Raw genomic sequence first — 13,124 nt, forward strand, 5'->3', positions numbered from 1 at the left:
ATTCACAATATTGTGTAAACATCACCAACATCTATATCCAAAATCTTTTTTTTCTTTATTTTGAGAGAGAGAGAGAGAGAGAGAGGATGAGCAAGCACATGCACAAGTGAGGAAGGAACAGAGAGAGAGAGAGAGAGAGAGGAAGAGAGAGAATCCTATAAACAATGAGATCATGACCTGAGCTGAAATCAAGAGTTGGACACTTAAACAACTGAGTCACCCAGGCACCCCTCCAAAATCTTTTTATCATTTACATCAAGAACTCTGTACCCATTAAATATTAACCCCCCTTCCTCCCTCTCCCCAGCCCCTGACAACCTCTATTCTTCTTTCTGTCTCTATAAATTTGCCTCTTCTAGTGACCTGAATGGAATCACACAATATCCTTTTGTGTCTAACTTATTTTACTAAGCTTAATGTTTTCAAGGCCCATCCATGTTGTAGCACATATCAGACTTTCACTCCTTTAAAAGCTGAATAATATTTCATTATATGTATATATCACATTGTGTTTATTCATTCATCTGTTGATGGACACGGGTTGTTTTCACCTTTTGACCATATGAATACTGCTGCTATGAACACCGATGTACAAATATCTGTTTGTGTTCCTACATTCATTCTGCTAGATATATCCCTAGGAGTGGATTTCCTGGGTCACTTGGTAGTTCTATGTTTAAAAAGATTTTTTTTAAATAATGAGCTCCTTAATGCATTTGAAGGCTGGGTTAATAAAAGTCCGTGTTATGCATGGTGTTTTGGAAGCTCATCTATTGACTAATCTCATTTCATGGGTGTCAGAGCTCGAGCAGTCAGCATGAGATTAATTCAGCTAAGCATGGGCTGCATATGTGTCGCCTGCCTTTCCATTTGGTCTGCTTGGAAATGTTCAGGCATTGGTCATCTGGTAATATTTCTGGTTATCAGTGAAGACTGATGACTGTTCTGTAATTATAGTTTTGAAATTTGTACAAGACTATTATAAGAGACCACTTTCATTCTCAAAGAAATTAGCTTATTCATTGATACAAAATCACACGTTGACTTAAAAGCTAGCTGTTCAATCAACACAAAATGGACAAAATGGGTTCAGTCTCAGTATAAGAGGAGAACAGACACTTGTAGTAATTATTATTTATAATGAAAATTATTTGATGGTTCCAACTCTTCTTTCAGTTGCAGCTCTGCAGATGCGATGGAAGGTTGGCACCTTCTGTGTAGAAAAGACTTGCATGGGTCCAGCTGCAATACTTTTTGTCAAAATTGTAGAGGCTTTAGGATCATTTAAAACAACCACAGGTAAGCTATTAGGTAACCATAGATGCTAAGGAAATGCTATGCAAGAATAATTTACATCTGCATATTACACTGAAGGCTCAAATGGAATATGAACTCCATGGTCCCAAGAATTCCCTCCCATGTACTGGTAATAACTTCTTTGAAGACAGGAGTGAAAAGTTAAATTAGGAATTCACTTCTACACTGATATTTATAGCAGCATTATCCACAATAGCCAAAAGGCAGAAGCAGCCCAGGTGCCAAGTTGACTGACAGATAAGTGGATAAACAAAATGTGATCTAGACAAACAATGGCATATTATTCAAGCCTTAAAAAAGAAATGAAATTCTGACACATGCTACAACATGGATGGACCCTGAGGACATTTAAGCTACGCAAAATACACCAGTCCCAAAAGGACAAATATTGTATGATTCTGCTTATATGAGGTTCCTGGAATAGTCAAATTTATAGAGCCAGCATGGAATGGTGGTTTTATCAGGGCCTGGGAGGGGAGTGGGATGGGAAGTTAATATTTAATGGATACAGAGCTTCTGTTTGAGATGATGAAAAATTCTAGGTACGGATAGTGGTGATGTTGCATAACAATATGAGTATAATTAAAACCACTGAATTGTACACTTAAAAATGAGTAAAATGGTAGATTTTATGTTTTGTATATTTTACCACTGTTAAAAAGAACAAAAGAATTTCTGGTTGGCAAAGACAGTTAGGCATTATAGAGAATTTGAAAAATAGCTAAATAGTTCTTTGGGGTATCATTATTTTGTTTTCTTTTACATTATATTCAATCAATATTTTAAAAAAATTTTAAACTAATACAGTTTAAGGCACAATATATATACACATATATAATAATAAACATTTTCACAAAAAGGAATCAGTCTAGACATTACTTTGTACTTTGATTTTTTTTTCACTTCATGTAACATAACCATCCTTCCAGATCTTTACATTAACAGCTTTAAAAACAGCTGCCTAATATTCCTTAGTATGGATGTAGTCACTCACCTAGTTTCCCACTGGTGGATATTCAGATAGTTTCCAGGGGATTCTATTAATTTTTTGATCAATATAAAAAATACCCCTGAATGCACATTGTCACAAAATAGGAGAGAATTTACTCACATGAATTTTAGTCAGAGGATTTGCATACCTGATTATTCTCTAAAAAATGTTGCAAGAATTCAAACTGTAACCACTATTTTATGAGAGCGTCTGTTTCTTCTCATCCTCACAAATTATAGGAAGTTGTCATTCATGATTATTTTTATTGAGTTAATAGGTGCGAAATGGTGCTTCATTGTTTTATTAGTATTTTTTCTATTAGTAAGGTTGTACAATTCTTCATTTGTTAATTGTCCTGTTACATTTCTTTTTTTATGGTTTGCCCATATGCCTTTTTTTTAACCTTTATTATTTAGTTTATTTTTGTTCCCTAACCAATTTCAGAGCACTACACATATTAGAGTTATTAGGTATATTAGTTTTTGTTATAAATATTTTCCTAGTTTTTACCAGTTGTTTATACAAAAGTTTTAAGTTTTTATGTAGTCTGACAAGTCTACTTTGGGTTTTTTTTTTTTTGTTTTTTTTTTTTTTTTTTGGTCTTGCTTAAGAGAATCTCCTCGGGGCACCTAGGTAACTCAGTTGGTTGAGCATCTGACTTTGGCTCAGGTCATGATTTCAGTTTGTGGATTAAGCCCCACATTGGGCTCTGTGCTGACAGCTCAAAGCCTGAAGCCTGCTTCGGATTTTGTGTCTTCCTCTCTCTCTGCCCTTCCCTGCTCATGCTCTCTTTCTCTCAAGAATAAATAAACAGAAAAAAAAAAAAAAAAAAGAATAAATAAACAGTAAAAAATTTTTTTAAAATTTTTAAAAGTGCCTTGTAGATTGAAGGATGCACAAATAGAAGAGAGAAAGTTATAGCTTATTTATTTAACCTAAACTCTAGTGTCAGGTAAACTGGATACTAGAATACTCAGATGGTAAAAGTGAAATTGCTACAAACTTTCTTCAATCCGTAAGGCAATGCACATTAAAACCCTTCAAAATAATCATATACTCTGATCCAGTGATTCTATGTTGAGAACAAAAACAAAAAAGAAATAAGGATGTGCCAAGCTTGATGTAAAATGATAGAAGTTGCTTATAAGGGGAAAATACAGAAAGAGAAAGCATTTAAATTAGAAATTCTTTAATGATGATACATTAAAATGATGAATTATGCAGCCATCAAAAATCTACTGTAGAAAAATATGTAATGACCAAAATAAGCCCACAGCAGATTTTTGAGGGGAAAAACAGAAAGATTACAAAATGATACATGGAGTGTGACCCAGAGACTGTAAGAAACATGTATACATAGAAAAAAGCTCTGAGGAAGAAGATTCCATATTCTTCAGAAATTCTCCCATATTTTTGTCCATATTGAGTCAAGACTTACAGTACAGCACCATCAATCCAGGGAGTTTTTTCTTCTAAGAAACTTACAAATAAACTGTGGTTTTCTTTTTTCTTTCTCTTTCTTCCCTCCCTCTCTCCCTTCCCACAGAAAGTGAGTAGAGGTTCTGGATGGCACATTTGACTCTTGTCACTTTAATACAAATCCCTGGTATGCTAAAGGTATTGCCTCGCCTTATACATGTATAAGTCCCCTGAACAAGGCTGCGGGTTCTGAGGTTGAGAAACCTCTATGAATGACTCAAGATTCTAGATGGCAATCATTTACTGCTTCCCTTCAGTTTCTTTACTGGCCTTTTGCAGAGGCAACTCAGAATAGTTTCTCTTTTCCAAAGACTACCTGCACCCTGGGGCACTTATGTAAGGCTTTCTTCCACACATGCTTTGCTTCCACTCTCTGGGGGGCGCTATTAAGTCTTGTGAAATCTGAGCCTTTGGGCCTGAAAATGATGTGAGAAATGAGTATAGGAAAGTTCTCATTTGCTAGACTCCCATGAAATCTAAAACCCAGGCAGATTTGGACTCATGGCACTGATTCTAGACATTGCCTGAGACACACTGCTGTTTGGCAGCATTGGAAATGGTGGAAAATGTGGCTCTGGGGCATCTCAGTCCCATGAGGTCCTATTTCATGGGAAACACATAAGTAATTATCAGAATACTCAAAGGAAAGAATATTTACTCCAGTTAATAACACCCCTGGTTCCCCCCCATAGCTTACCCCTTGAACTTGAGAGGCATCTGTAGCAAGCCTTGTTGTAAGTGCCCCAGGGCTATTTCTGAGGTCATCAAACCAGCCAATGTCTTGCCCTAACATTGCTCTGAAACCAAATTTACGTAGCCTTTTTGTGAGGAGTTCTCCAGATTTAGCAAAAGCATATTCCTAAAACATAAAGGAATCTTTAGTGATATTTTTACATGAAAAGGGAGAAAATAGCTAAATCATTTACTAAAAATAAAACTCCTTACCTGCAGAAACTGAGTGCAAATGGATACACAGCCCAATACTACAAAAAGCAGGCACACACCATTGATCTGAGACCTTTGTTCTTCTTTATCAGAAAGTGAAAAAGTCTTTGCAAGAGAGTAAGCAAAGGCGTTACTTTATTATTACAAGCAACATCAAAATAAATAACATATGTTTAAAAGGAATCTCACTTAAGCATCAGATTAAGAGAACATACCAGTAATTAAACCAAAGTTAGCTATGAATATGTGTATTTTAATTCCTTGTAAGAAGGAAGCTTGGCAAACGAAAACCAATAGCTACAATCTGCAGAAATTTTGTCTTGTTTCTTGGCCTGATGTAGGCAATTGTGTTGGCTTTTCATTGATACAGATGAAAAATATGATTAAATATCTCAAATCCTGTGTGTATGTAAAAAGGTAGAGAAGAAAGGGAGGAAGGAAAGAATGAAGGAAGGGAGGGAGGGGAGAAGGGAGGGAGGAAAGAGGGAAGGAAGGAGGGAGGGAGGGAAGGAAGGAAGGAAGGAGGGAAGATGAGAATGTTTTCTGGAACAAAGCACAAAGTATTATCATGACCTCTCTCCTTCTCACATAACAGAAGCAATAAAGATGATTTTCCCACTCAGGTACTCTGTTATTACATATGTGTGTGTGTGTGTATACATATACATACATATACTTATATACATATATGTATCATTAAAAAAGCAACTAGCTATTAACTGTGTTGGCTTAGGAGAAAAAACACTTTCTGTCTATCTGAGGCTGAGGTTGTTGTTTCTTTTTTTTTAATGTTTATTTATTTTTGAGAGAGAGAGAGGGAGAGAGAACAGTGGAGGAGGGTCAGACAGAGAGGCAGACACAGAACCTGAAGCAGGCTCCAGGCTCTGAGTTGTCAACATAGAGCCCGACACGGGGCTGGGACCCATGAACCTTGAATTCATGACCTGAACCGAAGTGGGATGTTCAACTGACTGAGCCACCCAGGTATCCCAGAGGTTGTTGTTTCTAAATCAGGAGAAGTAGGGGTGCCTGGGTGGTTAAGCCTCCGACTTCAGCTCAGGTCATGATCTCACGGTTTGTGGGTTTGAGCCCTGCGTCGGGCTCTGTGCTGACAGCTAGCTCAGAGCCTGGAACCTGCTTCAGATTCTGTGTCTCCCTCTGTCTCTGACCCTCCCCTGCTCACACTGTCTCTCTCTCTCAGAAATAAATAAAAACATTTAAAAAAGTAAAATAAATCAGGAGAAGTTGAAAACATACTCCACTCCCCCCAAAAAAACTATGGACATTGTGAATATTTTATTTTTTAGTTCATAATAAACAGTAAACTATACTTTAGAAGTGTATTCTGAACTTGCAGATGTATGCTAAAGTAACTGACTGGAGACTACGCTGTTACAATAAGAAAATGGAAAGAGCAGCTGCATATTCTAATGAGATTGCCCTACAATGAAATGGATTTTAGGTACAACAAAACTTCCTAATTTGGGCTGAGGTGAGAGAACTCTGAGTTCAGAAAAAGTACACATTAGAGAACTTTATTTATTGTTCTAAATTAATTTAAGCCACTAGAACAAGGCTAACAAGCAGTGGCTCAAAAGAAACCATTTTCAATACATACTTATTGAGTGCCTGTTATATACCAAATAAGTCTCTTGAAAACAATGTATACTACTCCATTAACAAGCCCTTTTTTGTAAAGCAAAAGTAACCTATTCAAATAATCACAACAACTTCAAATGTGGAGACAGGAGTTCTAGATTAATAAGATTTACTCTTTCTGGGATAGTCTCTAGGGTCTTCACGGTTCTTAATACAGGTGGAAGTGAGTTTGGAAGATTCCAAGGTCATTCTTCCCAGCATTGAATAACTCATATGTTACTTTACAGAGTTTATAAATTTAGGGATTTAAAGACCTGTTGCAGTTTGATTTTAAAAATCATTATACAAATCCCCCAGACCCCAAACAGTGATGTCACATTTCCATTCCTCCCTCATGTCACCTATTATAATTATGGACTATAGGACTGTAGAAGTGCAGATTAGCCAGTTTAACTCTTATTCTAGAGATGGTAAACTAGAGCCCCAAACATCAAAACTTCTGTCCAAGTTCATTTAGCTAATGGTTATTATTAGATAAGGAAATGCCTATTTTTTGAGATTCCAGTGATTTTCTTCTTGGCAGGCTGTCTTGGCTCTTGGCATTACTCATCTTGTCCATGTTAAAAAAGAGTGTTTGGCTAATGTTAAATCCAAACAACTGTCCAGTTCAAGATTGGGCATCTGTCTATCCATAACTTTTTTTTTTCACAAAATTCTACTCCATGAGTTCTTTGTTGCTGAGTTCTTTCTTGTTGAAATGCAATCCAAAAGGCTACCCCTCCATAGGCTCCTCTAGAATACATCTGTGCTATTTTTATAATGGCAAGTTTGTTTAAAGAGAAAACAAATATTCATTAAACTCTTGCTATTTACCAGGTGCCAAATGTGTAACTGCACCTACTTTTAACTTAAGTGAAGATTCCCTTAAATTAGGCTTCTGAAAACAACCCAGTAAGGTAGATTTTCTTGTCCCATATTACAGATGAGAAAACTAAGACTCTTCAAGGAAAAGCCACTTGCCTGAATGCACACAGAGAATACAGAGCAGAGACTTACTACAAATCCAGGGCTGGCTGACTCCAAAGTTCATGCTTTTTCCTAGCATGCTACATCCACACTGCTGTGCTTGGAACACCTGTACACGTTCCAAGTCAAATAGACCCATGGAAAGTGAATCAGATAAATTATGTTTTATGTGTGTATTGATGCATCACTAGATTAGAGACCAGGATCCTAATAGTGTCCAATCATTTGCTGGGACTATGTTCCAAACTGTGGTCTCAATACACCAAATGTGAGTATTGTGGCCTTTAGGTATGTCAGAATGAAAACCGCACAATTACCAACAGACTATTATCTGACTTATGATCCTAACCTGTGAGATGAAAGTATCATGAATCTACTGATGAATATGAGATAATTATGCAAGAGGCCAACAGAAATGATCCTCTTCATCAGAGAGGAGAAGCAGTACTTTGTTCAGCACCATTCTCTTAGCAAATACAACCCAGTGAGAACATTAACCATAAGCAGACTTTGGATTTCACCAACCAGATCCTGCTACTCTGGTACTGCAGCCCTGAAGTGAAAAAAGCCTTATGGCTCAAGCCAAGTTTTTCCTAGGATTTCTGGTTGTGAACAGAAGAATCACATAACCATTCTTACTACCAACAGCTAGAAGCTGCTCTAGAGAGCAGGGGTTATAGCTGAATCCTCAGGTTTTTTTCTGACTTGGCCATTTCATAGACTCCTGGAGCTGGAAGTTATTTTAGGAACCATTTTTTGTCAATCCTTTCCTTTATAGTTGAAGAACCCAAGGCCCAGAGAAATGGCATGGCATGGCATGACCCCAGGGCATACAGTGCTCAAGAAGTAACTAGAAGAGCTAGTTTCAGGAAAAAAGCATCTCCTGGCTGGGAATCCAAGAGGAGCTGGTATACAGAGTGTTTGGGTGAAGCTGAGTGAGTATAGTCTTTACCCAAGTTTTTAAGAAAGTGATACTCAGCAAAGAAGGTGGTATTCTGGATTTATTTTAAAAAGCAAACATCTAGGGCAAATGTCTTTACAGATTGAACCCTATACACCACATCCTCTGCATCTCACCACTACCCAGTGAGATGCATTTCCAGAGCCTTTCCCTACTAGAATGTCAGCTTTATGAGAGCAGGTAAGGGCATTAGTTTTCTTGTTTCTCACTCTGTCCTCAATCCCTGCAATAATGTCTGGCAAACCAAAAATAATTAATACATATTTGTTGAATTATGACTAGATTTTTCTGTTTAATATCTGTCTTTCTTACAGACTAGAGTTTCTAGTGCCTTCTAGAGAAGGCACCATGGCTGATACTGCAATCCCAAGTTCCTAGCAGAGAGTCTATGGAAGATAATCAGCAAACACCTGTTGAGTCAATAAAAGAAAATTTATATTATTTTTAAGATATTGTACTTACCAGACATTAAGGAATACAAATTAATTATTTAAAGAATTTTCATCATAAAGGGCTTCAAATAACCAGAAATTCAGTTTACCAGAGTAGAAGGTCCTGGTAAAATTTCCTGCCTCATGAAATTAACATGATTTCCTCACTTACCGCAAGGGGGCAGTATGAAAATTAAACTGGTGGCTAAGGCACTCCCAGCAAAAATGACTTGTGTGGGTTTTTTTTGGGTTTGTTTTTGTTTTTGTTTTTTTTTATGTACTCTCTGGGTCTTTCTGTATGATTCATGCCTGTGGGGACATTTTTCTGGTTGGGACCTTCCAGAGAAGCCGTAAAACAGAGATTAGAGGGAGAGTAAACCTCAAGACTCTTAGTAAGCCCTGACTTTGCGGTGCACTGGCAAACCCTTGAGGCTAGACTTGGGAAAAGCTGTGTCCTAGTTCTCGTCCTACCAACTAATTAACTCCTGCGTCACCATGAACAAATTAATAAAGTTATCTAGATTCTAGGTTTGCCTCCTTGTTGATCTCACAGGATCTGGGGGGAGGGAGGCCGTAAATTTCAACTGAGGAAACTTGGCAGCGTTTTCATACCTGATTTTGAAAAGATAAAGTTCTTTTAGAACCTCCAGGTTCTGGAGATTTGAATCCCAGATCCATTACGTGCTATCCTAAACTCTGTATAACTTGATTCGCTTCTTTTATAAAACAGGACCAGTAAGAATACCTACCTCAGATGGTTAACTAGGAAATTTTAGTGAACTACTATTTATAAAGTACTTAGATAGTATTAATGTTTGTAATTATTATTATTTTTATTATAGCAACGAAGTCAGATGGAGTGTATAAAAACCCCTAGAAAGTGAACATTGAAATAAGTTCATTTTTCATCCATGCCTTATTATACTTCTCTCCTCCTCTCTCTGTTTCTTCCCCAGCCTTGCCATTTCAATGGTGCAATCGGCAAAGAGAACTACACATGCACTAACACCTGCTTTTATAAGCCAGCCTTTGCACCTCAGCTGTTCAGCAAGATCAAAACGGCCCTTAAATCCTTTTGTATTATTCAACAAACCTACTTTGCATTCTGGTTTTGTTTGCATATAGGGAAACTGCTCTCGTCTAATACTAAATGTGTAGCCACAGAGCAGTTTTTCGCAGACATGATGACTGGATGAGCAACCTGCCAGCCCAAATGACGGTGGTCAGCTTCACCTTCATGTCTTCTGTGCAATGGAGAATCGAGGCACTTTTAATCCTTTATGAGGAAAATAAAGCTACGTCCCTGAAAATAACAGAGCCAGCCTATCAAACATGACAATACCCAATGATGGAAAAACAAAAAATATATGAGGAGAATAAAGTTAATCCAACTGCTTGCTTACCCCAAGAATCTGGCTGAATAAAAAGGCATAGAGAGGTGTGACTGACCCATTGACAGAGGCTCCCACGGCCCCTACCAGCATGTAGGGCCACTCTGGAGCATTGAATTTCAGAATCCTCCGAACCGGGGCAGGTTCAATTTCTTCTTCCACAGGAATATCCTCGTCCTTGAGGGGAGAAAGGATTACATTAGTCATCCAGAGGTACACACAGACGTTTTTGATATATTCTTTTATTATACAGCAGACCCTTTGGCATTCACAGATTTAAAAGTCATGGTTTGATTGGTTATGGGCGACTTCAGAGATCTATAAGATGCAGTGATGCGTCGTTTTGTACAAAATGGTTTTGAATCGCTTGAGACCATGCTGTGACTTGGAAGGGACGAGTTACACGGACACTCACCTCAGGGTGAGCTTGTGGTTTTCATGTCACAGTGCATATGTGTTAACTCTAGGGGAGTAATAGATATGTTGGAACTTTCAATAAAATAACCCCCCCAATTTAAAATATTTGTACTATAGTGGTATTTACATATTTGAGAACTCGTAAGAGTTTTAAGGTTTGTCCTTTAATAAATGTCCGTCTAGTAACTACCTAAAGCTCTGAGGCAGGCCAGTATATCTGAGACAAGGCAAAGTAATTATTAAAATTTATTAAATGGTGTAATAGTTATAATTTACATGCTTTCTGTAAGGTTTTTCTTAATTAGTCTCCAGAAGTATATGGTAATCCATTCAGGATTTCTAAATTCTACATATTCTTCATAATGAGTGAAAATTATTTTAATAGTTCCCTATTCTTATCTCTTTAGTTATCATCAAAGTGTCAAAGTTAACAAATTTTTATCCTCTTGAAAGCAAATATTATACTCAGGACCCCATCATTTTTACTATCATTTTCCTCAGATATTACTCAGTGCTTGATCTTTAGGACATTTTATTAAATTTATTACTGACTTCATGTAAGAAAGGATTTGGGTTGGCTTATATAGATTTGCATTAACTTTTTAAATTTTTCTATTAAAATATTATAACAAATGGACTACAAAACTATTAATTAGTGCTATCTTTCATTAGGTAGCTGAATGTCAGAAACAGACAACAGCAAGGAACTTCAGATACTTTCCTTTGCCTATGAAGTCAAAGACCACATTACCAATTCAGTTTAAATAAAGCCTGTGTCATGCTATGTCATTATCATTGCAAGCCAAATGTGCTGGATGGAGAAAGGCAGCTTGGCTGGTGATGGATTTCTTGTTGACTCCATTTCAAATTCTCCCTTGGCCTGCCCTCAACATCTGCACTTGTCATTACTAGACACTCATGTAGCAAATCATTCTGTTCAATAATTTAATCTCTCACAGACTACTAACTCTAGGAAATCAATTCCAGAGAGGAAGAGAGGTGCCTAGGAAAGCATGCCTAGAACAAACATGGAAAGAACAGCGTTCTTGATTGAGCCCAATGGAGTCACCTATGGAATACATCACAAAGCAATTTAGCTCCCTGGGGCTCAGTTACCTCATTCTCAAAATGAGATTGTTGGACCAAGTCATTTTGGGGAGGCAGTTCTCTATGGATATCTTATATCTCTGTACATCTTAGGCAGAATCACTGACTGCCTTTATTTAGAGTACTTTTTCAAGGGTGTTTACATAGCAAATAGCCTTGGAAGACAAAGATGGTGTCTTCATCCCAAGAAAAAAGCAGATGTGCTTAGTACCCATTATGAAAGAGTCAAGTTCCTCAAATTCAGGATTCCTCTCCTAAACATCCCCTTCATTTGCTAGTATCATCTGACTCTCTTTAAGCCTGGGGTTTGGGCTGGGAAACCAGTACAAACGATGCACTCTGGCTGCCACTCTTGCTGTGAGTAATAAAGTTTTTAGTCCCTGGCTGAGGGCTCTTATGTATTTGTGCCAGCATCCATGAAACTGTGTCAGGCTAACCTGATCCTAGAGCTACAGCAAAAGTTAAACCCTCTACAGTTCTAGATAGCGGTTGGTGTCCAGATCAGGATGCTTGCCAGACTCATGGGGATCAATGATTAAGAAAATATAGAGTCCTGGGGAGCATCTGGGTGCCTCAGTCGGTTAAGTGTCCGACTTCAGCTTAGGTCATGATCTTGCAGTCCTTGGGTTCAAGCCTCACATCGGGCTCCGTGCTGCAGCTCATAGCCTGGAGCCTGCTTCGGACTCTGTGTGTCTCCCTCTCTCTCTGCCCCTCCCTCACTCACACTCTGCTTCTCTCTCTCTCTCAAAAATAGACAAGCTTAGAAAAAAATATTTTAATATAGATTTCTGGGGCCTATCACCAGAAATTCTAATTTAGTAAGCCTGAGTGTGAATCTGTGTTTAAAAATGCTCCTCAGATTAGGAGGAACTTGACGGAGGAACAAGGGGGAGAAGAAGGGCGGAAATGGTGGGGGAAAGGGAGAGAGGCAAACCACGAGAGCCTCTTGAATGCTGACAAAAACTGAGGACTGATGGATGTGGGTGTGAGGGGGGGATGGGCATGGAGGAGGGCACTTGTGGGGATGAGCACTGAGTGTTAAGTGGAAACTAATTTGACAATAAACTATTTGTAAAAAAAATAAATAAATAAATAAAAATGAAAAAAAAAATGCTCCTTAGGTAATTCCAGTAGGAAAGCCCAGTATGCAAGTTTCCCAGCAGTGTACAATCCCCAGGACTACGAGCTGAGTGCCTAGGATTCCAAGATTATAGGTTTAGAAAGTATCAGCTGTGTTCTACCATCCAGGCACATTAAACTCCAACATTTCCCGGAACCATTGCCCCACAAAACAGCCCACTCACAGCCTGACATGACAGAAATTTCTCTGGCCTTTGAATTCTTGAAGGCATCCTTAACCCTAAACAACAATACCTAAGACATTTTAAAATAACATGAAGTGATTTTTTTTTCCGGGAGTTATTATTTCAAGATAAACTAAAAAGAGGCAAAATTTAATT

At 37.9% G+C, this 13,124-nt stretch overlaps 1 protein-coding gene across 7 annotated transcripts in view; it reads right to left on the reverse strand.

The window, feature by feature from the left end:
• ABCB11 (ATP binding cassette subfamily B member 11) overlaps positions 1–13,124 on the reverse strand; it is an 82,458-nt gene that overhangs the window by 14,856 nt on the left and 54,478 nt on the right. For 6 of the 7 annotated variants that reach the window (XM_039248815.1, XM_039248808.1, XM_039248810.1 and 3 more), the window contains 3 exons: positions 10,153–10,317; positions 4,733–4,837; positions 4,485–4,646 (listed from right to left, as the gene is read on the reverse strand). In XM_039248815.1, coding sequence (XP_039104746.1) covers positions 4,485–4,646; positions 4,733–4,837; positions 10,153–10,317 — 432 coding nt within the window. Of the gene's footprint in view, positions 1–4,484; positions 4,647–4,732; positions 4,838–8,086; positions 8,729–10,152; positions 10,318–13,124 lie in introns of those variants that run through there. The other variant, XM_039248813.1, reaches the window with a different exon arrangement.

The sequence above is a fragment of the Hyaena hyaena genome, unplaced genomic scaffold, assembly GCF_003009895.1.
Source record: "Hyaena hyaena isolate Hyena2069 unplaced genomic scaffold, ASM300989v1 scaffold_317, whole genome shotgun sequence".
Taxonomy (NCBI): domain Eukaryota; kingdom Metazoa; phylum Chordata; class Mammalia; order Carnivora; family Hyaenidae; genus Hyaena; species Hyaena hyaena.